Raw genomic sequence first — 21789 nt, forward strand, 5'->3', positions numbered from 1 at the left:
CCAGCTAATTTTTTGTATTTTAGTAGAGACGGAGTTTCACCATGTTGGCCAGGATGGTCTAGATTTCCTGACCCCGTGATCCGCCCGCCTCGGCCTCCCAAAGTGCTGGGATTACAGGCGTGAGCCACTGCGCCCGGCCCACGATCTTTTTAAACTACAAATCTCATACTACTTGCCTAATTAGAATGTTTCTTTCCTTTTAATTTCCTTTGTTATTGGCCTTTCAATGACCTAATCTAAATTATTTTCAAAGCCTGCATAATTCGTATTGTATCACGATTTACTTAGGCAGGACGGAGTCTTTAATTTCTTTTTTTTTTTTTTTTTTTGAGATGGAGTCTCGCCCTGTCGCCAGGCTAGGCTAGAGTGCAGTGGCACAATCTCCGCTCACTGCAACCTCTGTCTCCCGGGCTCAAACAATTCTCCTGCCTCAGCCTCCCAAGTAGCTGGGACTACCGGTGCGCCACCACGCCCGGCTAATTTTTGTATTTTTAGTAAAGACGGGGTTTCACCATGTTGGCCAGGATGGTCTCGATCTCTTGACCTCGTGATCCGCCCACCTCGGCCTCCCAAAGTACTGGGATTAAGGTGTGAGCCACCGCGCCCCGCTTTTTTTTTTTTTTTTTTTTTGCCGAGACTGATTTCAGTTTCTCAGCCCTCAACCAGCACTTCGCCTTGTACTTAGCATGCACTCAATAAATGGTTGCTTAAAGTATGAATGAACTAAAGAATCGCGGAACAGAGAGAAACACAGAGGGGAATCGGTCTGGGAGTTTCAAAGTTCGGGAGGGGACACGGGGGCGGGCTGTGGCTGTCACGTGACGGGGCGGGGCAAATCCCATGTGCTCGGCGGCGCAGATCGCCCGGCGCGGCTCCGCCCCCTGCGCCGGTCACGTGGGGGCGCCGGCTGCGCCTGCGGAGAAGCGGTGGCCGCCGAGCGGGATCTGTGCGGGGAGCCGGAAATGGTTGTGGACTACGTCTGTGCGGCTGCGTGGGGCTCGGCCGCGCGGACTGAAGGAGACTGAAGGTAAAGCCGCCATGTCCGGGCCCGACCCGGCCCCCCCACCCCCTCCCCCCGCATCCGCCGCCATCCGGGCCGGGACCGGCCACCCTGCGCCGCCGCCCCGGCGCCCTGGCCCCGCGGCCCGACACAGGGCCCCGGCCCGCCAGGGTCCCGATCCCCGGCCCACGTGTGCCTGGCCCGGCCGGGCCTGGCTGCTGGGTGGGGGTGGGGAGCGCAGGGCCGGACTATGCGGGCCCCGCGGGCTGGTAGGGCGCCGGCTTCGTCGCCGCGAAATGCCACCTCGGCCTGACCCGAGGAGGCCCGGCAGCCCACGGGCGCAGGCACCACGGCTCCCGGCCCGCCGCCCCCTCCCCCCTTCGCGGCCAGGCCGCCGGGAAGTGACACGTTGTTCTTTGGCACTGGCCCGCGCTGCGCAGGGAGGGCGCAGGGGAGGGAGGCGGTGGCGGCGGGCAGGGAGGAGCCCCCGGCCCCGCCCGCCCTCCGGGCCGACCCTCACTTGCCTGAAACCGGCTCCTCGACGGCCGCCGCCCGCCTGGCCTTTTAGGGCCTGACTCCCGCCCTTCCTGGCCTACACTCCTGGGCGGCGGCAGGCCTAGCTTCTGGCCCAGTGCGGGTTCCCCGGCGGCAGGCGTATCCTGTGTGCCCCTGGGCCAGGCCCGAACCCGGTGTCCCCGGGTGGGGGGTGGGGACACCACGGCCGAAGCAGCTAGCTCCGTTCGTGATCCGGGAGCCTGGTGCCAGCGAGACCTGGAATTTCCGGTCTGGTTGGTCTTGGGCCCCGCGGAGCCAGGTTGATACCCTCACCTCCCAACCCCAGGCCCTCGGATGCCCAGAACCTGTAGGCCGCACCGTGGACTTGTTCTTAATCGAGGGGGTGAGTGAGGGGACTGTTTCAGTAGGTCAGGGGTTGGTTGGAAGTGATGCGGGTTTGACAGCATGTTGGTGGGGACAGGCTGTATCTTTTCTGCTTCACCCTCTTGGCATCTCTGGGACTCCGTATGGGACCCAGCCCTTGCATCAACCCTTTCACCGCCCCATTTGCCTTAAGCTTGGGTCCCTTCCTCTTCCTGAGCGCCACTCTTTCCCAACAGGTGCTGGGGGGACCCTGATGTGGCACCAAATGAAATGAACAAAGCTCCACAGTCCACAGGCCCCCCACCCGCCCCATCCCCCGGACTCCCACAGGTAATTAGGGAGGAATTAGCAGGGGTGGGGGTGGGGGAGACCAGGCAGTCGGGCAGGAACAGGTTCCAGCCTCTGGATCTTCCTACCCCCATCTGTGTCAGGGCAAAGTGCAGCCGCCTGCTGCCAAATTGAGACAGGGCCCCTGGGCTGTCCCCGGGGGCTGTCACGGGGAGGGGGTATGTGGATTGTTAAGGCTCTTGCCGCAGATCTGCTCCCCTTATTTCACCAGCTTGGGTTTCTGCCCCACCTGGGCTTCCCCTCTTGCTGAACTCTGGTCTCCCCTCTTCAGCCAGCGTTTCCCCCGGGGCAGACAGCGCCGGTGGTGTTCAGTACGCCACAAGCGACACAAATGAACACGCCTTCTCAGCCCCGCCAGGTGAGGGGCTGTGGGGAGGGGAGTAGGGGACCTGGGTGGGAGCAGTGGAAAGCTTTGGCCAGTTTAGGTCTAGGATGGAAACTGGAGGCCCCATACCTGGCCTTAATCCTCTGTGTTCTTTCATGCGGCTCTGCGCCTTGCCCTGTTGATTACTCACGGTGGCTGGTCCCGTGGATAGTATGTTGTCAATGAGGGTGGCATTACTGGGATCCTAGTGCCTCTGAGAATTGGGGGCAGTGCTTTGGGCCCTGCTGCCAACTCTTGCTTTCCTATTTGCTCCTTTTACCGGAGGCTGCCATTGCTCTATTGCTCTCTCTGCTTTCTCTTTGGACTGTGGTGAGGTAAACACTCCAGCTGGTCCTTGCGTTTCTCTGTTCCCCAACTTCTTCCTTACTAAGTGGGAGGATTCTTGTCCTGTCCTATTGCCTTCATTCCCTCCCCCCGCCATCACCTTGGGGGTAATTCTCTTCTTTCCTGTCCCCATGTGCTCTCAGGGAGGATTCAGGTCTCTGCAGGTAATACCCCTTTCCCAACCCTGGACAGTCTTCTGGTCTCATTCTTACCCTCCACCCTAGTCAGGGGCTAGACACAGGGAATGGGGATCTTCAGGGTAGTGACTTGTTTGGTGTCCAGGTTCTCAGTTGGAGGCCGAGTGATGCATGTTAGGGGCTACATCTTGAAGAACGCGCATCTGGGGACTGGGATGCTGTTGCATGTTATGGTTAGCTCCTCATTACATGCTGGTGGAGCAGTGCATGCTGGGGATATGTTGCCCGAAAGGGCCTTACTTAGGCATGATGCATCTCGGTGTTAGGAAGCCTCTGCAGAGGGGTAGTTTGGTAGAGGTGACGTGCGTATGCATGGCAGTGAGAGTAAATCTCTGCAGGATGCAAAGCGTACATCTGAATTTGGAGGTTTGGAGGGCGTGTGTGTGTACAAGAAGCCGCTTAGCCATTTGGTCAAGTGGTCTTGGAAGGATTGGTCGCCATGTTCTGAAGCCCACAGTACTTCTTTCCAGGCTGTAGAGACATTGTGGAGTGGCTATTTTTTGTCCACTTCCTTCTCTTTACAATGCCAACTGCTTTCCTCCCTCCTGACAGCACTTCTACCCTAGCCGGGCCCAGCCCCCGAGCAGTGCAGCCTCCCGAGTGCAGAGTGCAGCCCCTGCCCGCCCTGGCCCAGCTGCCCATGTCTACCCTGCTGGATCCCAAGTAATGATGATCCCTTCCCAGATCTCCTACCCAGCCTCCCAGGGGGCCTACTACATCCCTGGACAGGTGAGGCTGGGGGCTTGGAGCCTAGAAGCCACAGACCCCTATACCTCTCACTTCCCTCACCCTGACCCTCCAGTTCCATTGCTTTTCCAGAGGTGGGACTTCCTTCTGGTCATTGCCCAGAGTTGGCTTGGCTTGTCTTGACCTACGTTCTTTTTGGAGTCTGATATGGAACTCATAGCTCCCTCAACTCCTTCTCTCCCTCTCCCCCTCCCCCACCAGGGGCGTTCCACATACGTTGTCCCGACACAGCAGTACCCTGTGCAGCCAGGAGCCCCAGGCTTCTATCCAGGTGCAAGCCCTACAGAATTTGGGACCTACGGTAAGCAGGGGAGGGAGTCAGAGGTGAGAACAAGCCCAAGGGAGCATCTAAACTCATCTGCTGATTTCTAAAGCAGAAGACCCTTCCCAGGCTTGGCTTCTGGTCTAAAAATGATAAGGTTAATAGGTGGTAGGGATTGGTGCTTAATATTTAACTGGTGTTGATTGTGGGGAGAAAATTTGATTTTATTGCCAGGAGAGTTAGAGTCTTTCCCACATCAGGGAATGTAGGATCAGGCACCAGCCTGAGAGCCTATTAGTAGGCTTTCCCTGTGACACTTCTTCCATGGTTGGGAGCCCATGTAATGCAAATTTGGGAGGTTTTTGTAGCTATTTTTTATTTATGTTCTAGGGAAGGATTAGTCTGTTCTTTATGGCAGTGGCTTCCAAGTTTTTTGATCACCTATCAGGAAAAGTTTTGAGTATGAATCTCTCATACATGTATGTTTTTGTTTATATGTATGCAAAATTTAAACAAATACACTTGTGCTTGTCAAAAACAAGTGGAATTTAGGGATGAATTTAAAGAATGCGCCCGGATCTTGCTTGTAATCCCAGCACTTTGGGAGTCAGGAGGACTGCTTAAGGCCAGGAGTTTGAGACCAGCCTGGGAAACTTAGTGAGACCCTGTCTCTATTTTAAAATTTAAGGGGGGGCTGAGCACGGTGGCTCACGCCTGTAGTCCCAGCACTTTGGGAGGCCAAGACAGGCGGATCACTTGAGGTCAGGTGTTCGAGACCAGCTTGGCCAACATAGTGAAGCTCCGTCTCTACTAAATTTTATTATTATTTTAATTTTCTTTTTGAGACGGAGTCTCGCTCTGTCACCCAGGCTGGAATGTAGTCGCACAGTCCTGGCTCTCTGCAGCCTCTGCCTCTCAGGTTCAAGTGATTCTCCTGCCTCAGCCTCCCAAGTAGCTGGGATTACAGGCGTGTGCCACCACACCCAGCTAATTTTTGTGTTTTTAGTAGAGACGGTGTTTCATCATGTTGACCAGGCTGGTCTCGAACTCCTGGCCTCAAGTGATCCACCTGCCTCAGCCTCCCAAAGTGCTGAGATTATTAGGCGTGAGCCACCACGCCTGGCCCTGTCTCAACTAAAAATACAAAAATTAGTCAGGCCTGGTGATGCACTCTTGTAATCCCAGCTATTCGGGAGGCTGAGGCAGGAGGATCGCTTGAACCCGGGATGTGGAGATTGCAGTGAACCAAGATTGTGCCACTGTATTCCAGCCTGGGCAATAGAGTGAGACTCCATCTCAAAAAAAAAAAAAAAAAAAAAAAATTAAGGGGAAAAAAGAACTCACCCACTTTGGAGATAGTTTGCTTTAAGGAATTAATTTTTCTTCATCTTGAGCCTAGTTCATAATGTTACTTTGTTTCTTTGCCCCTTTGTAAAGGGCTGGAGACAGGAACTAGACTCAAGTTAAATGGAACAGGGTTGGCAGATCTCTTTCTCTCATTACCAGCCAAAGACCTGGTTCTGTTTCAGGTTCAGAGTATGTGTGTACATGTTGATAGTGGGTGGGGTACACACACGAGAGTAACTTGTACGGTGGAAGGACAGACATAAGTCCTCCTGGTCACTGGTGTGTGGTAGGGAAAGAGTGCCTGCCTACGAGGGGTGTGTGTGTGTGTGTGTTAGGAATTCTTGTAAACGCAGTTCAGACTGGTTCCCCAGCTTTGACAGACACCTAATTCCCTGGGGGAGGAGGGCAGGGCAGGGCAAGGGGCCGGCTGTGGGTGGTGAGAGGTTTTGGGGTGGGAGGTGTCAGGCAGGCATTAGTATATGGTTGGGCCCTGACGCTACCACCATTCTTCTCCGTCCCCCCTCCCCCAAGCTGGCGCCTACTATCCAGCCCAAGGGGTGCAGCAGTTTCCCACTGGCGTGGCCCCCGCCCCAGTTTTGATGAACCAGCCACCCCAGATTGCTCCCAAGAGGGAGCGTAAGACGGTGAGTAGCAGTGAGGGGCTCCGGGACATCTGGGAAGGGGAGAATCAAGGTCAGGTGCTGGTGGGACATTGTGCTGGAAAGAGCAGTGACTTGAGGAGGAAGGAGCTGAGAGTGGGCAGAGAATGGGGTCTGTGGAGGGCTCAGGTTCTTTGTAAGATGCTAAGATTTCAGCATAGAAGCAGTCATGGGAAGACTGAAGTGGCTAGCGAGGAAGTTCCTGCGAGACCTGGGTGCTGGGGGGTTGGAAGAACTATGCTTGGTTTTGGGTTTCTGGTGGCTTGCCTTGGAAATGGTTTGTTTTCTGTGGCCCCAGCCCCCATTCCCCCCCTGCCCCCCCAGTCCTGGAAGCTCTCAAGGCCTCCGCCTCTGCTCAGTCCTCAAGCCCTGGGCGTGGTGCCCAGAATAGGGTGCCAGAGCTGGGGAAGCCGCTGAGTCACCCTGGCTCCACCTACTGGATCTGGGCCCTGCCCCCAGAGATCAGGCACACTAGCCACAAGTGAGCCGATTGGGTTCTAGATGGGGGTCCTGGGCCCCAGGGTGTGCAGCCACTGACTTGGGGACTGCTGGTGGGGTAGGGATGAGGGAGGGAGGGGCATTGTGATGTACAGGGCTGCTCTGTGAGGTCAAGGGTGTCTTAAGGGTGGGAGCTGGGGCAGGGACTACGAGAGCAGCCAGATGGGCCGAAAGTGGAACTCAAGGGGTTTCTGGCACCTACCTACCTGCTTCCAGCTGAGGGGTGGGGAGTTGGCCCAGAGTCTTAAGATTGGGGCAGGGTGGAGAGGTGGGCTCTTCCTGCTTCCCACTCATCTTATAGCTTGCTTTCCCCAGATCCGAATTCGAGATCCAAACCAAGGAGGAAAGGATATCACGGAGGAGATCATGTCTGGGGCCCGCACTGCCTCCACACCCACCCCTCCCCAGGTACTGTCTGCTTTTCGAGTGATACCCTGGCTGGGATGTCTGTTCTGCCCTGGACTCCCAAGTCCCTGGATCTTTTCTTTCAACTAAGGGATTTATTTCCCTGCTTTCCTGGATTTCTAGGCAGAGCTAAAGTAGAAATGGCTCTAGTAAAGAAGGGTTGTGGGACTCTTCAGTGCAAACTTGGTAACCCTTTGTGTCCTGCAGACGGGAGGCGGTCTGGAGCCTCAAGCTAATGGGGAGACGCCCCAGGTTGCTGTCATTGTCCGGCCAGGTAAGTAAGCCGGTGGGACGGAGCTTTTATGGGGAAGGGGAATGTTAACAGTTAAATGCTGAGGTGGTGGAGTGACTTGAACTGGGTACTAGAGAATTATGACTTAGATTTCAGGTTGTGGGATTTTGAGGGTGAATTGGGTTTTGGATGAAAGTGGAAGTATAGCTTAGGTGGGGAGAAGATGATGCGGGGGTATTAAGTTGGGAATGCCTTGGCTGGAGGATGGGGAGGAACAATAGCAGTTAAGCACTTGCCTTTAGTTGCTGATTCTTCCTTCCTATGGTGCAGATGACCGGTCACAGGGAGCAATCATTGCTGACCGGCCAGGGCTGCCTGGCCCAGAGCATAGCCCTTCAGAATCCCAGCCTTCGTCACCTTCTCCGACCCCGTCACCATCCCCAGTCTTGGAACCGGGGTCTGAGCCTAATCTCGCAGTCCTCTCTATTCCTGGGGACACTATGACAACTATACAAATGTCTGTAGAAGAATCAACCCCCATCTCCCGTGAAACTGGGGAGCCATATCGCCTCTCTCCAGAACCCACTCCTCTCGCCGAACCCATACTGGAAGTAGAAGTGACACTTAGCAAACCGGTTCCAGAATCTGAGTTCTCTTCCAGTCCTCTCCAGGCTCCCACCCCTTTGGCATCTCACACAGTGGAAATTCATGAGCCTAATGGCATGGTCCCATCTGAAGATCTGGAACCAGAGGTGGAGTCAAGCGCAGAGCTTGCTCCTCCCCCAGCTTGCCCCTCCGAATCCCCTGTGCCCATTGCTCCAACTGCCCAACCTGAGGAACTGCTCAACGGAGCCCCCTCGCCACCAGCTGTGGACTTAAGCCCAGTCAGTGAGCCAGAGGAGCAGGCCAAGGAGGTGACAGCATCAGTGGCGCCCCCCACCATCCCCTCTGCTACTCCAGCTACGGCTCCTTCAGCTACTTCCCCAGCTCAGGAGGAGGAAATGGAAGAAGAAGAAGAAGAGGAAGAAGGAGAAGCAGGAGAAGCTGAGAGTGAGAAAGGAGGAGAGGAACTGCTCCCCCCAGAGAGTACCCCTATTCCAGCCAACTTGTCTCAGAATTTGGAGGCAGCAGCGGCCACTCAAGGTAAGGTGTGGTTGGACGGTAGAGGTAGGGCGGGCTAGGGGATATGGTTCCTTGCCCTCCTTGATGACCGCCCATTTTTGACATGTTTCTGGGTCCCTGCAATGGAATCTAAGAACTAGATTAAGGACTTTTAAGCCTAAAGAGGGTGATGCAAAGGGGAAATATTGTACTTTGGCTGCTTTCTATTTCCCAGGGATTAAGGGTACTCCTTAAATTATTGGCAAAGATCCATGCTTTTTTTTATTTATTTTTAATTAGTGGCAGTATCTGTGCCAAAGAGGAGACGGAAAATTAAGGAGCTAAATAAGAAGGAGGCTGTTGGAGACCTTCTGGATGCCTTCAAGGAGGTAAGGGAGCAGAAAATGGGAGGGGAGAGGGCCAAGTTGAGGTATGGAACAGTGGTCATTCTGCAACCAAAACTGGATGTTCTGTTGTTCTAGGTGAACCCGGCAGTACCAGAGGTGGAAAATCAGCCTCCTGCAGGCAGCAATCCAGGCCCAGAGTCTGAGGGCAGTAGTGTGCCCCCACGTCCCGAGGAAGCAGATGAGACCTGGGACTCAAAGGAAGACAAAATTCACAATGCTGAGAACATCCAGCCCGGGGAACAGAAGTATGAATATAAGTCAGGTATGCTGAAGAAAGGGTTGAGAATGGCTTGAGTTTTCTTATTAGGGCCAGAGGAGGCAGTATGATTGCTTCATTCTGTTTTCCTTGCAGATCAGTGGAAGCCTCTAAACCTAGAGGAGAAAAAACGTTACGACCGTGAGTTCCTGCTTGGTTTTCAGTTCATCTTTGCTAGTATGCAGAAGCCAGAGGGATTGCCACATATCAGTGACGTGGTGCTGGACAAGGTTAGTGGCTTGAGTTGGGGAGGGGACGATAAGTTTGTGCTGGATGGATTGGGGAGGAGCCTGAGGTCCTGAAAGAGTAATCAACCGCTCTAGCCTGCTTCTGAGACCTTTTCCTGTCCTCTTTGCAGGCCAATAAAACACCACTGCGGCCACTGGATCCCACTAGACTACAAGGCATAAATTGTGGCCCAGACTTCACTCCATCCTTTGCCAACCTTGGCCGGACAACCCTTAGCACCCGTGGGCCCCCAAGGGGTGGGCCAGGTGGGGAGCTGCCCCGTGGGCCGGTGAGTGGGGCTGGGTAAAGTGGCAGGTGGGGAAGGAGTGGGAGTGGATGATTCCGTGTCTCAGTGCCCGCGGGGAGGGGTTTGCCCTGGAGGCGTGTAGTAGTGGTGTCACATATTGCGCTGACTAGTTCCATGTCCCCTCTTGTCTTCATCCTTTGCTTAGCAGGCTGGCCTGGGACCCCGGCGCTCTCAGCAGGGCCCCCGAAAAGAACCACGCAAGATCATTGCCACAGTGTTAATGACCGAAGATATAAAACTGAACAAAGCAGAGAAAGCCTGGAAACCCAGCAGCAAGCGGACGGCGGCTGATAAGGATCGAGGGGAAGAAGATGCTGATGGCAGCAAAACCCAGGTACTGGCAAGTCCTGCTTTTGGTCTCTCTCCATTTCTTCTCCAGGTCTGCCATCTGTGCCCTCTTTGCTTCTTTTTGTCCTTATCACTAGCATCTGTCATGCCTAAGTCCCCACCACCCTCTCCTGTCCCTCCCAACAGCCCGTTCTGAGACCCTCACTGGAACTCTTGTCTCTTCTCCCTCCAGGACCTATTCCGCAGGGTGCGCTCCATCCTGAATAAACTGACACCCCAGATGTTCCAGCAGCTGATGAAGCAAGTGACGCAGCTGGCCATCGACACCGAGGAGCGCCTCAAAGGGGTCATTGACCTCATTTTTGAGAAGGCCATTTCAGAGCCCAACTTCTCTGTGGCCTATGCCAACATGTGCCGCTGCCTCATGGCGGTTAGTTTCCAGTGGGTTCTAAATCTAATGGTCTGGTTGCCCATTTCTATTCCCAAGACTCCTTGAGTCCAGCTTCTTGGTTCCCCTCCAACTTGTGCCTCTTCCAGCTGGAAGGAGGCAGAGCTGGGGCCAGAGATCTTCCTGGGTCAGGTAGTTAAAGGCTCTTGGAGGGCCTTCCCTGCCCAGGACTAGTCTGAGTGTGACATTCTGTCTGACCTACAGCTGAAAGTGCCCACTACGGAAAAGCCAACAGTGACTGTGAACTTCCGAAAGCTGTTGTTGAATCGATGTCAGAAGGAGTTTGAGAAAGACAAAGATGATGATGAGGTTTTTGAGAAGAAGCAAAAAGAGATGGATGAAGCTGCTTCGGTGAGAGAAAACCCACTGTCGATTCCACTCACCACTTACCTCCTTCCCTTACCCAGATGCTACTCAGCTGTAGAATTTGGAATGGAGGTAGTGGTGTCTTGGGGATTTCTCTGGCTCAGGACGTTTTTTTTCCTTTTTGAGACAGTCTTGCTCTGTCACCCAGGCTGGAGTGCAGTGGTGTGATCTTGGCTAGCCTCCACCTCCTGAGTTCAAGTGATTCTCCTGCCTCACAGCCTCCCAAGTAGCTGGGATTACAGGCATGTGCCACCATACCTGGCTAATTTTTTTGTATTTTTAGTAGAGACGGGGTTTTACCATGTTGGCCAAGCTGGTCTCAAACTCCTCCTGACCTCAAATGATCCGCCTGCCTCAGCCTCCCAAATTGATGGGATTACAGGCATGAGCCACTATGCCCAGCCAGCCTGCCTCAGGACTGAGTGCTTATTGCTAGGTTTGGATATCCAGGTAGAAAAAGGTTTTAGCCGAGTGGCTGGTTATCTTTTTGACACAATCCCTGTCCCGTGAATGGCAGGCAGAGGAACGAGGACGCCTGAAGGAAGAGCTGGAAGAGGCTCGGGACATAGCCCGGCGGCGCTCTTTAGGGAATATCAAGTTTATTGGAGAGTTGTTCAAGCTGAAGATGTTAACAGAGGCAATAATGCATGACTGTGTGGTCAAACTGCTTAAGAACCATGATGAAGAGTCCCTTGAGTGCCTTTGTCGTCTGCTCACCACCATTGGCAAAGACCTGGACTTTGAAAAAGCCAAGGTAGAGGTCCTTGCATCTGGAGGGGGATGGGCTGAAGCATATGTGGGGCTCACTGAGCCCACAATGATGGGGCAGAAGGCCTGAGGAGGGGTGGGGCCTGCAGTTATAGGTGGGACGTGAGAAGTTCCTGGTCTGATGCCTTTCTCCTTCCTAGCCCCGAATGGATCAGTATTTCAACCAGATGGAAAAAATCATTAAAGAAAAGAAGACGTCATCCCGCATCCGCTTTATGCTGCAGGACGTGCTGGATCTGCGAGGGGTGTGTGTCCCCCTCCTCCCCACTGCCAGCCTGCTGCCTCCAGTTTCTGACACTGCCTTGTCTGGCCTTCTCTGACATCATCGTGACTGGCCCTCTGTCTCCACAGAGCAACTGGGTGCCACGCCGAGGGGATCAGGGTCCCAAGACCATTGACCAGATCCATAAGGAGGCTGAGATGGAAGAACATCGAGAGCACATCAAAGTGCAGCAGCTCATGGCCAAGGGCAGTGACAAGCGTCGGGGTGGTCCTCCAGGCCCTCCCATCAGTGAGTTCCAGGCTGGGATTGAGAAGGGAGCAGTGAAGGGACTGGGAGGTTATACTTTCCTCTGATGACTTCCTGTTAGTGCCACGTGTCTGGGCCACTGAGACCCCATGATGGAACTGAGGATCTGAGGAAGGGAGGCTGGGGGTGGCCCAAGGGGAAGGGGCTGCTAGGATTTATTCATTATTCCAGTACGCCCCTCTTTTTGTGTCAGGCCGTGGACTTCCACTTGTGGATGATGGTGGCTGGAACACAGTTCCCATCAGCAAAGGTAGCCGCCCCATTGACACCTCACGACTCACCAAGATCACCAAGGTAGGGGTGTGTGTGGGAGTGGGTGATTCAGCTCAGGTTTAGATCTTAGTCCCCTCACTTTTCTAAAGTTGAGAAGGTGACAGCTGAATGTTTCCTCTTAGACTAACTGGTTGGATTGCTGGAGACAGGACTGCCAGCTGTAGAGGGAGGGTGGCACTCCCATTAGTCTGGACCAGTGTTTGGCAAACACACACACACACGTGCCAGATCTAGCCCATTCATACATCCCAGGACCCAGTAGTGGTTTTTACATTTTAAAGTTGTGAAAAACCAAAAAGTGAATGGTAATTTATGCTGTGGAAATTAAATAAAATGTAAATGTCAGTGTCCATGAAGTTTTATTGGAACACAGTCGCAGCCATGCCTTTATCATCTACAGCTGGTTTCATGCTACTGTGGCAGAATTGAGTAGTTGCAATAGAAACTGGCCCTTTATTAAAAAAGATTTTCTGACCCCTGGACTGGGCCATTCACTACCTGTTTGGTTGCATATGGTGGTGCTGGCCAAGGGACTCAGCCGGGTTGGACCTATGATTCTACTCCCCTTTTCTTCTTCAGCCTGGCTCCATCGATTCTAACAACCAGCTCTTTGCACCTGGAGGGCGACTGAGCTGGGGCAAGGGCAGCAGCGGAGGCTCAGGAGCCAAGCCCTCAGACGCAGGTATGGAGGCAGTGTCAGGAGCTGGGTGGTTACCCGTCAGAGCTCCCTTGAGGACAGAGCCTTTTCTGTTAGGGAGGCCTTCAGTACAAGGTGGTTAGGCAATGCAGGCAATAGAGGAGGTTTGTGTTGTGGTTCCAGGGATTGAACTGCTTTACTTTTGGGACTGGGACCAAGTGTCCTAAACTGGCAAGTAGGGGATAAAATGCAGGAAAGGAGAAAAAGATTTTAATACGGATTTTCTGCATCCCCAGCATCAGAAGCTGCTCGCCCAGCTACTAGTACTTTGAACCGCTTCTCAGCCCTTCAACAAGCGGTACCCACAGAAAGCACAGATAATAGACGTGTGGTGCAGAGGTGAGGTTTCCTGGACATCTTTGTTATTCACACTGGGGGCACCGTGATTGGGTTCTGGTTGTTGCCATAGGTTGGAAATTTCTTCATACCTGTCCTGGTTGGAGCCCTTGGGTTAGATTGGGGCATACTCATGCCAAGAACAAGGCCCAACAGTTGCTCAGCATGTTGTGTAATTACATGAGTGCCTGGGCAGTGCAAGTGAGTGAAAATGTGTCTGTCTTTCTTCCAGGAGTAGCTTGAGCCGAGAACGAGGCGAGAAAGCTGGAGACCGAGGAGACCGCCTAGAGCGGAGTGAACGGGGAGGGGACCGTGGGGACCGGCTTGATCGTGCGCGGACACCTGCTACCAAGCGGAGCTTCAGCAAGGAAGTGGAGGAGCGGAGTAGAGAACGGCCCTCCCAGCCTGAGGGGCTGCGCAAGGCAGCCAGCCTCACGGAGGATCGGGACCGTGGGCGGGATGCCGGTGAGAGTCTGGGAGAGGAATGGAGGGAAAGGCATTGGCTGCCTTGGGACTAGCTGGTCCCCAGCTTTTTGAGAGCTCCGAATCTTGTTTGCTGGGAAGACTGAAAAGTCCCTCTAATCTGTGTTCTCTTCCCACAGTGAAGCGAGAAGCTGCCCTACCCTCAGTGAGCCCCCCGAAGGCGGCTCTCTCTGAGGAGGAGTTAGAGAAGAAATCCAAGGCTATCATTGAGGAATACCTCCATCTCAATGACATGAAAGTAGGCAGTGGGAGCGGCGTGTGATTGAGGAGTGGGCAGGGAGGGATCATGCTGGCAGGCATAGGGGTCCGGGGTCTGGGTCAGACAGTGACTGGTCTCTTCCTGCTGTGCCCTGCACCCCTCAGGAGGCAGTCCAGTGCGTGCAGGAGCTGGCCTCACCCTCCTTGCTCTTCATCTTTGTACGGCATGGTGTCGAGTCTACGCTGGAGCGCAGTGCCATTGCTCGTGAGCATATGGGGCAGCTGCTGCACCAGCTGCTCTGTGCTGGGCACCTGTCTACTGCTCAGTACTACCAAGGGTATGACCGGCTTCTCTGGGCCTCCCACTTATACAGACCCACAATTTTCTACCTCCTTTTTGGGACCCTTGGAACCTTGCATAAGAGTATAGGTTCCCTGGCCGGGTGCGGTGGCTCACGCCTGTAATCCCTGCACTTTGGGAGGCCAAGGTGGGTTGGATTCCTTAGAGGATCACGTGAGGTTGGGAGTTCTAGGCCAGCCTGGCCAACATGGTGAAACCCTGTCTCTACTAATAATACAAAAATTAGCCAGGCGTGGTGGCGCAGTAATCCCAGCTACTCGGGGGGCTGAGGCAGGAGAATCGCTTGAATCCGGGAGGTGGAGGTTGCAGTGAGCCGAGATCGTGCCATTGCACTCCAGCCTGGGTGACAAAAGCAAAACTGTCTCAAAAAAAAGAAAAAAAAACCAAAAAACAGTATGGGTTCCTTGACCATCCTGGTCAGCATAACTTTAGGGGGTTAAGCGGGGTGAAAACCATCTAAGGACACAGAGGTGGCCTTAGCTTGAGATAATTGTCCCCATGTCTAGAAAATGTTCCCGGGGGTTCCATAGTTGATGCCTTAGCCATGCCATGTTGCCCCAGAAGGAGAGTGGGGACCTGGCCTAGAATGTCTTGACTTTGAATTCCCTTTGCAGGTTGTATGAAATCTTGGAATTGGCTGAGGACATGGAAATTGACATCCCCCACGTGTGGCTCTACCTAGCGGAACTGGTAACACCCATTCTGCAGGAAGGTGGGGTGCCCATGGGGGAGCTGTTCAGGTAAGTCCCCCTGGGTGGAATTCAGGGGAGGTAAAGACCAGAGGAAAGGTGGTAGGGAAATGGCTGGGTTGGATACCCTGGTTTGGAGGGAGATGGAGTAGTGGTGAGAGAACTGTGGAGGCTGTCAGCATTAGGTTTTTCTCTTCTTGTAGGGAGATTACAAAGCCTCTGAGACCGTTGGGCAAAGCTGCTTCCCTGTTGCTGGAGATCCTGGGCCTCCTGTGCAAAAGCATGGTGAGTGAGGGCCAGGAGTCCAGACATGCCTCCCACGGTGTGGTTTTGGCTGTTTGCTGTGGCCCTGAAGCTTCATGGTCCATTGGTGGAGTGGAGTGATGGTGATGGCAGGATTGTGTTGGTACTTGGGAGAGGAAATACTGAGGTGGGCCATCTCCCGCACACCAGTTCCTATCATGAGTTCTGGCCAAGACTGGAGGAGAATGGCAGTCTAAGACCCTAGGCCTGTGGTTGATGCATTTATTTATTCATTCATTGAACTAGGGTTTTGTTGATGATCACTTATCATATACTAAGCACTAGGGAGGGACACAGCAATGAATAAAACACAAGAAACAAGTTGGTAGAGAAAAAGGAAAAAATGGGCCGGGCGCAGTGGCTCACGCCTGTAATCCCAGCACTTTGAGAGGCCGACGTGGGTGGATCACAAGGTCAGGAGTTCAAGACCAGCCTGGCCAATATGGTGAAACCCCATCTCTACTAAAAACACAAAAATTAGCCGGGCGTGGTGGCAGGCGCCTGTAATTCCACCTACTCAGGAGGCTGAGGCAGGAGAATCACTTGACCCGGGAGGCGGAGGTAGCAGTGAGCCGAGATTGTGCCACTGCACTCCAGCCTGGGAAACAGAGCAAGACTCTGTCTCCAAAAAAGAAAAAAATGACAGCTTGATAAAAACAACAGTAAAGCGTGACATAAAACAGTTGAAATAGAGTGGAGTATCTTAAGTACTGTGGGGTTGCAAAGGAATATTTGACAATATTCGTGACAGGAGGCTTTCAGGGTGCTGAAGCGGCTTTGTGAAAGTTAATTGGTAACTAGCGAATATAAAGGCAAAAAGATGGGGAAAGGTAAGTTGAATGTGGTACTTAGTGGAAGTGAGAAGTTGGGGTGAGTGTGTGCAGTTTCAAGGGTTCAGCCATCTGGGACCTGGAGGAATCACACTTGGGATTTAAAGGAATTGTTATGTCAACATCATTTAATTCTTTTAAATAGATGTGTACCAGGACAAGTTGTTGTTTTTTAACAACAAATAAGCATATTGAACTATTTGTGTATTTCATCAACTCCAAGGTGCCATAGATTATAAGACATTCTTTATGCGCTGTTAAGAAAGAAAAGACTGGGCCGGGCGTGGTAATCCCAGCACTTTGGGAGGCCGAGGCGGGTGGATCACGCGAGGTCAGGAGTTGGAAACCAGCCTGGCCAACATGATGAAACCCTGTATCTACTAAAAATACAAAAAAATTAGCTGGACATGGTGGTGCGCACCTGTAGTCCCAGCTACCTGGGAGGCTGAGGCAGGAGAATTGCTTGAACCCAGGAGGGGGAGGTTACAGTAAGCCAGGATTGTGCCACTGCACTCCAGCCTGGGCGACAGAGCAAGACTCTGTCTCAAAATGAAAAAAATATATATATCGGCAGTAAGACAACTTTTAGTTAAAATGTGAAAAAATGGGCATGTTTTAAAATCTGTGAACTGCAATAATCTTGCTAAGAGCCAGTGCCATTAGTCTGTTATAAAGAAAAGAGTGATGTCTTCATAGTCTATTGCCCCTTACAGAAAATGCGCTCAGACTGCTGGTTTTATGAGGATTTTTTATTTGTGTTAGGGATGGGGTATATTTGTGTCTTAAGATTTTCTGGGTTTAGGAAACAAGTATACTTGTTAGAAGTTGTCCCTTCCTAGAGGCCCTTACATCATTTTTCCTACCCTAGTGTCATAGCACTGTGGTGGACAAGTTCTCTTTTATTTTATTTTATTATTATTATTTTTTTGAGACAGAGTCTCGCTGTGTCGCCCAGGCTGGAGTGCAGTGGCGTGATCTCAGCTCATTGCAACCCTCGCCTTGGGTTCAAGCGATTCTCCTGCCTCAGCCTCCCGAGTAGCTGGGATTACAGGCACCCACCACCACGCCTGGCTAATTTTTGTATTTTCTGTAGAGACGGGGTTTCACCATGTTGGTCAGGCTGGTCTCCGACTCCTGACCTCAGGTGATCCGCCCACCTTGACCTTTCAGAGTGCTAGGATTACAGGTGTGAGCCACCGCCCGCGCCTGGGACGAGTTCTTATTTATTTGGGTGGTTATTTGACTGACATCTGTGCCCTGCACCAGACCGTAGGAATGGAAGGGCTTTGCCTATTAGTATTTCTATAGCATCCTTAATGCCTAGCAGGTACCTAGTAGGCTTTCAGTAAATATTTGTTGGATTAATGTGGTAGAGCTGTTGGGTCCTTGGAGAGAGAGAGCTTTGGTAAGCTGGGTTGGTCTTGTGTTTTCCAGGGTCCTAAAAAGGTGGGGACGCTGTGGCGAGAAGCCGGGCTTAGCTGGAAGGAATTTCTACCTGAAGGCCAGGACATCGGTGCATTCGTCGCTGAACAGGTTTGGGGATGGAGTTGGGTTAATTCTAGCATTTGAGGCTGGCCAGTCTTCTTTCTTGTCTCATGTTGGCAACCTTAACTCTTAACTGCGGGCCTTTTCCATTGCAGAAGGTGGAGTATACCCTGGGAGAGGAGTCGGAAGCCCCTGGCCAGAGGGCACTCCCCTCCGAGGAGCTGAACAGGCAGCTGGAGAAGCTGCTGAAGGAGGGCAGCAGTAACCAGCGGGTGTTCGACTGGATAGAGGTAGGTTTCTCCTGGATGTCGATAAAGGAAAGGTAGTTCTTAGGGTGGGGGTGGGGGCAGCAAGAATGAAGACTGAAGGGCCCAATTCAGAATCTGGGGATCATTTGTTTCTCCCATACAGGCCAACCTGAGTGAGCAGCAGATAGTATCCAACACGTTAGTTCGAGCCCTCATGACGGCTGTCTGCTATTCTGCAATTATTTGTAAGAGGAACCAGGGAGATGGAGGGGCAAGGGTGGGCCTGACAGACAAGTGGAGGGAGGTGGGTGTCAGCCTTGGCCTCCCAGTTCTGAACTGGGGTAAGGGTATATTGCTCCACTCATCCCTGTCTTCTTGTAGTTGAGACTCCCCTCCGAGTGGACGTTGCAGTGCTGAAAGCGCGAGCGAAGCTGCTGCAGAAATACCTGTGTGATGAGCAGAAGGAGCTACAGGCGCTCTACGCCCTCCAGGCCCTTGTAGTGACCTTAGAACAGCCTCCCAGTAAGAGCCAGGCCACGGGGACAGGGGTGGGGTGGAGGGACTGCCAGATAGCAGGGCATGAGACCCTTCATGGAAGGGTCTTAATCCAAGAAAGGTAGGTAGTCATTAGAGAGCAAAATGCCCTCCGGGTTTCATTCCTTCCTTTTACGTTTGTGTTGTGTTGTTCCTACAAGTGGAAGGAGTTAGACACAGCCTTGAAGGGTAATTGCCTGTTTTGTGCCTAGCCATGTGTTTGATGCCAACAGTGCAGAGGTGATAAATGATAGGATCTTCCCAGTACCATGTGCCCCCACGGCGTGGCACAGGGCTGAAATGCTTTGCTTACCTTGCCTCATGTAGTCCTCACAAATGTTGTTTAGGGTGGATGGTATTACCCCTATTTTCCACATGAGGAGACTGAGGTCTCAGTGAACATGTCTCAGGTTATGTGTTCAGAACATAGGTATGTGTCAGGGCATTGGCATGCTCACAGAGAGGAAGCCGAGCAATTTCCTGTGCTGGCCTGGAGTTAGTACTGGCGTGAGCAATGAGCCTGGGAAGACGGGTGCTCTCGGAGGGAGGACACCTGGTCTGAGGGGTAATGAGTGGTAATTCGCTCCACAACAACTGGGAAGGGGAGGGGGAGAATGCTTGAAGCGAAGGCACTATGTGTGTTCTTTCTACCTATGGTAGGAAGAACTTGACACAGGGAAAAGAACTATTAAAGAAAGGCCAGTGTGGGAGAGCACAGCAACCAGTCCTAAGTGAGGCAAGATGGGGCCGAAGAGAGGGATGTGGGCCTGACGGCACAGGGCTGGGTGTAAGCCATGGCCAGAGTCTGGGGCTTTAGCCTGAGGGCAAGAAAACGCCTTTGTGGGATTTTAAGCAAGGAATAAAGGAATTTGATTTTAGTTTTTAGATCATCTTGGCAATAGAGGGAAGAGTGGTTTGGAATGGGGTGAGAGTGGATGTGGCAATGTTAGCACCAGTGGCTCAGCCTTGCTGGTGATGGTGGAGAGGAGTAGGCAGATCAAGAGATACTTAGGAAATGGAGTTGGCAGCTTTTGGTTACACTGGTCTGGGGAGGGGGCCATGAGAGATTAGAAGTCATGGATGACTCCCAGGATGGTTTTTAAATCACAGTGGGCTTAGAGGCCATAGTGTGATGTCATTTGCTGGGGTAGGCAACGGTGGATCAAGTTGAGTTGTGGTCCTTGAGTAAGGGAATCGAGATGTCAGCTCAATAGCTGGGGTATCTGGGTCCTTTTGGAAAAGAAGAGGTCAGGGCAGGAGGCAGCTTTGTGAAATGCCAGCACAGGGTAACTCATGTGCAAGTCATAAGAGGATACGGGCTTGCCTGAGGGAGAGTGATAAGGGCCTGAGATACAGCCCCAAGGAGGTAGAGCAGACATACTGGTAGGGACCAAAGGAGGACAGGCCCCTCTGAACCAAGGACAGAGAAATTTGAGGAGAGGGATGTGGTTGATAATGCCAGATGCTGCTGTGAGCGTTTGTAGGAGTGGGCCTGAAAATGCAGGATGTCTGGAATATAAAAACATAGAGGCCACCCTGGCAAAAACAGTATTTAGTGGGGCAGGAGACAGATTCTGGATTGGAAAGGACTGAGAAATACTTAAGTGAGACAGAAAGAAGGGAAAACATCAAGTGTAGACAAAATATTTTATTAGCTGTAAGATAGTGGTTGAAAACAGGGCTTTTTGTTTTTAGGTTGGAGAAACTTGGGCTTGAAAATACAGGGCAGAGTGCATAATTGATTGGATGGGGTCCCTGGGTGGGTATGTGTGGGATTTGGAGTGTAGGTATGGGATAAGTGAAGGTTCTGCCCTGCTGTGGCCCATTGCTATGGGGTGGGGGTAGCAGGTGACTGTGCCCCTAGGCAGTTTGTGACTTTGAGGCTGGGCATGCCCTGCAGAACATCCTGGCTGGCAGCATCTCATAGATGGCTTAGAAGTGTAAGGTTTGGTTTGGAAAGACTGGTAGTGCCTTGTGGGCACTGGGGTGGGTTGTGTTTCAGGGGTTATAGGACACGTTGCTTGGGAAGGCCACCCAGCAGCTAGGGGTTGAGGAGAAAGAGGGCCCGAACAGGTGATGCTTGAGTTGAGTCCTGAAGGAACAAGACACGAGGAAGTTTCCGGCAAAGGATATAGCATCCACAAAAGTTTCAAGGCCAGAGAAGGTGTGTATGTACAGGAAATGTGTGGGGAAGGAAGGGAAATTGAGATCAGTTGTCAGGATCTGTCTGGGGGGCAGTGAATGTTCAGGTTACATGTAGGATATATATAGGACTTTATGTATGATATATATAGGACTTTATGTAGGATATATATAGGACTTTATGTAGGATATATATAGGACTTTATGTATGATATATATAGGACTTTTAGCGATTTCCTGAATTCAGGAGTACCAATTCTGAATATAGTTTTCTCCATTAAATACATCATGGGCAGAGAGGTTTCAGGCTGCTAAGGTGAGGCCAAGCAAGTTTGTAAGGTTTTTCCGATGGCCAAGTGACTCATTGCTGTGCAGCAGTCTCAGATCATGAGATTAGCATCCTGTCAGAGGCCTAGTCACTCTGGAATGGCCACAAATGTCAGGCTGGTGCGTCAGGGCCTGGTTTGAACAGTGGAGCTTGGGAGGGTTCCCTGGGGTGGGCTGGGGTGGCGGTGGCCAGTCACCTCTAACTGCTGTCCCGCCTGCTTGCAGACCTGCTGCGGATGTTCTTTGATGCGCTGTATGACGAGGACGTGGTGAAGGAGGATGCCTTCTACAGTTGGGAGAGTAGCAAGGACCCCGCTGAGCAGCAGGGCAAGGGTGTGGCCCTTAAATCTGTCACAGCCTTCTTCAAGTGGCTCCGTGAGGCAGAGGAAGAGTCTGACCACAACTGAGGGCTGGTGGGGCCGGGGACCTGGAGCCCCATGGACACACAGATGGCCCGGCTAGCCGCCTGGACTGCAGTGGGGCGGCAGCAGCGGCGGTGGCAGTGGGTGCCTGTAGTGTGATGTGTCTGAACTAATAAAGTGGCTGAAGAGGCAGGATGGCTTGGGGCTGCCTGGGCTCCCCTCCAGGATGCTGCCAGGTGTCCCTCTCCTCCCCCTGGGGCACAGAGATATATTATATATAAAGTCTTGAAATTTGGTGTGTCTTGGGGTGGGGAGGGGCACCAACGCCTGCCCCTGGGGTCCTTTTTTTTATTTTCTGAAAATCACTCTCGGGACTGCCGTCCTCGCTGCTGGGGGCATATGCCCCAGCCCCTGTACCACCCCTGCTGCTGCCTGGGCAGGGGGAAGGGGGGGCACGGTGCCTGTAATTATTAAACATGAATTCAATTAAGCTCACTGCCTTACTGCTTTATGGCCTGCTCCCTCTAGAGAAGGTGTTTA

The 21789-nt window shown here is 52.6% G+C and overlaps 1 protein-coding gene and 1 non-coding gene across 9 annotated transcripts; both read left to right on the forward strand.

The window, feature by feature from the left end:
* Positions 1–861: 861 nt before the first annotated feature.
* Positions 862–21739, forward strand: EIF4G1 (eukaryotic translation initiation factor 4 gamma 1). 8 transcript variants are annotated; one of them, XM_019023058.4, is made up of 34 exons: positions 884–1027; positions 1842–1898; positions 2116–2209; positions 2499–2585; positions 3080–3100; positions 3686–3862; positions 4082–4181; positions 6021–6133; positions 6962–7054; positions 7259–7325; positions 7614–8426; positions 8685–8773; positions 8867–9053; positions 9144–9277; positions 9406–9564; positions 9728–9916; positions 10103–10300; positions 10523–10669; positions 11202–11438; positions 11593–11697; positions 11804–11963; positions 12175–12275; positions 12834–12936; positions 13188–13290; positions 13520–13752; positions 13890–14008; positions 14134–14306; positions 14944–15069; positions 15222–15303; positions 17586–17684; positions 17792–17926; positions 18048–18129; positions 18266–18406; positions 21113–21739. In XM_019023058.4, the coding sequence occupies exons 3-34, from the start codon at positions 2150–2152 to the stop codon at positions 21292–21294; spliced, it is 4815 nt and encodes a 1604-aa protein (XP_018878603.3). In that variant the 5' UTR covers positions 884–1027; positions 1842–1898; positions 2116–2149; the 3' UTR covers positions 21295–21739. The 8 variants fall into 8 exon arrangements, with proteins under 8 accessions (XP_004038169.4, XP_018878603.3, XP_004038170.4 ...); XM_004038122.5 differs by having other exon boundaries at positions 9731–9916; XM_004038121.5 differs by lacking the exon at positions 3080–3100 and having other exon boundaries at positions 862–1027; positions 9731–9916.
* Positions 12020–12095, forward strand: LOC115934203 (small nucleolar RNA SNORD66). Its single transcript, XR_004070025.3, has one exon. It is a non-coding gene; the product is annotated as a small nucleolar RNA SNORD66 (small nucleolar RNA).
* Positions 21740–21789: the final 50 nt, after the last annotated feature.

This window comes from Gorilla gorilla, chromosome 2 (assembly GCF_029281585.2).
Source record: "Gorilla gorilla gorilla isolate KB3781 chromosome 2, NHGRI_mGorGor1-v2.1_pri, whole genome shotgun sequence".
NCBI classification, from domain to species: domain Eukaryota; kingdom Metazoa; phylum Chordata; class Mammalia; order Primates; family Hominidae; genus Gorilla; species Gorilla gorilla.

Coding starts and splice junctions, on each gene's coding strand:
- EIF4G1 (XM_019023058.4), top strand. CDS start 2,150: ATGAACAAAGCTCCACAGTCCACAGGCCCCCCACCCGCCCCATCCCCC. Junction 4,182..6,020: donor TACAGAATTTGGGACCTACG/GTAAGCAGGGGA, acceptor CCCTCCCCCAAG/CTGGCGCCTACTATCCAGCC. Junction 17,685..17,791: donor GTGCATTCGTCGCTGAACAG/GTTTGGGGATGG, acceptor TTTCCATTGCAG/AAGGTGGAGTATACCCTGGG.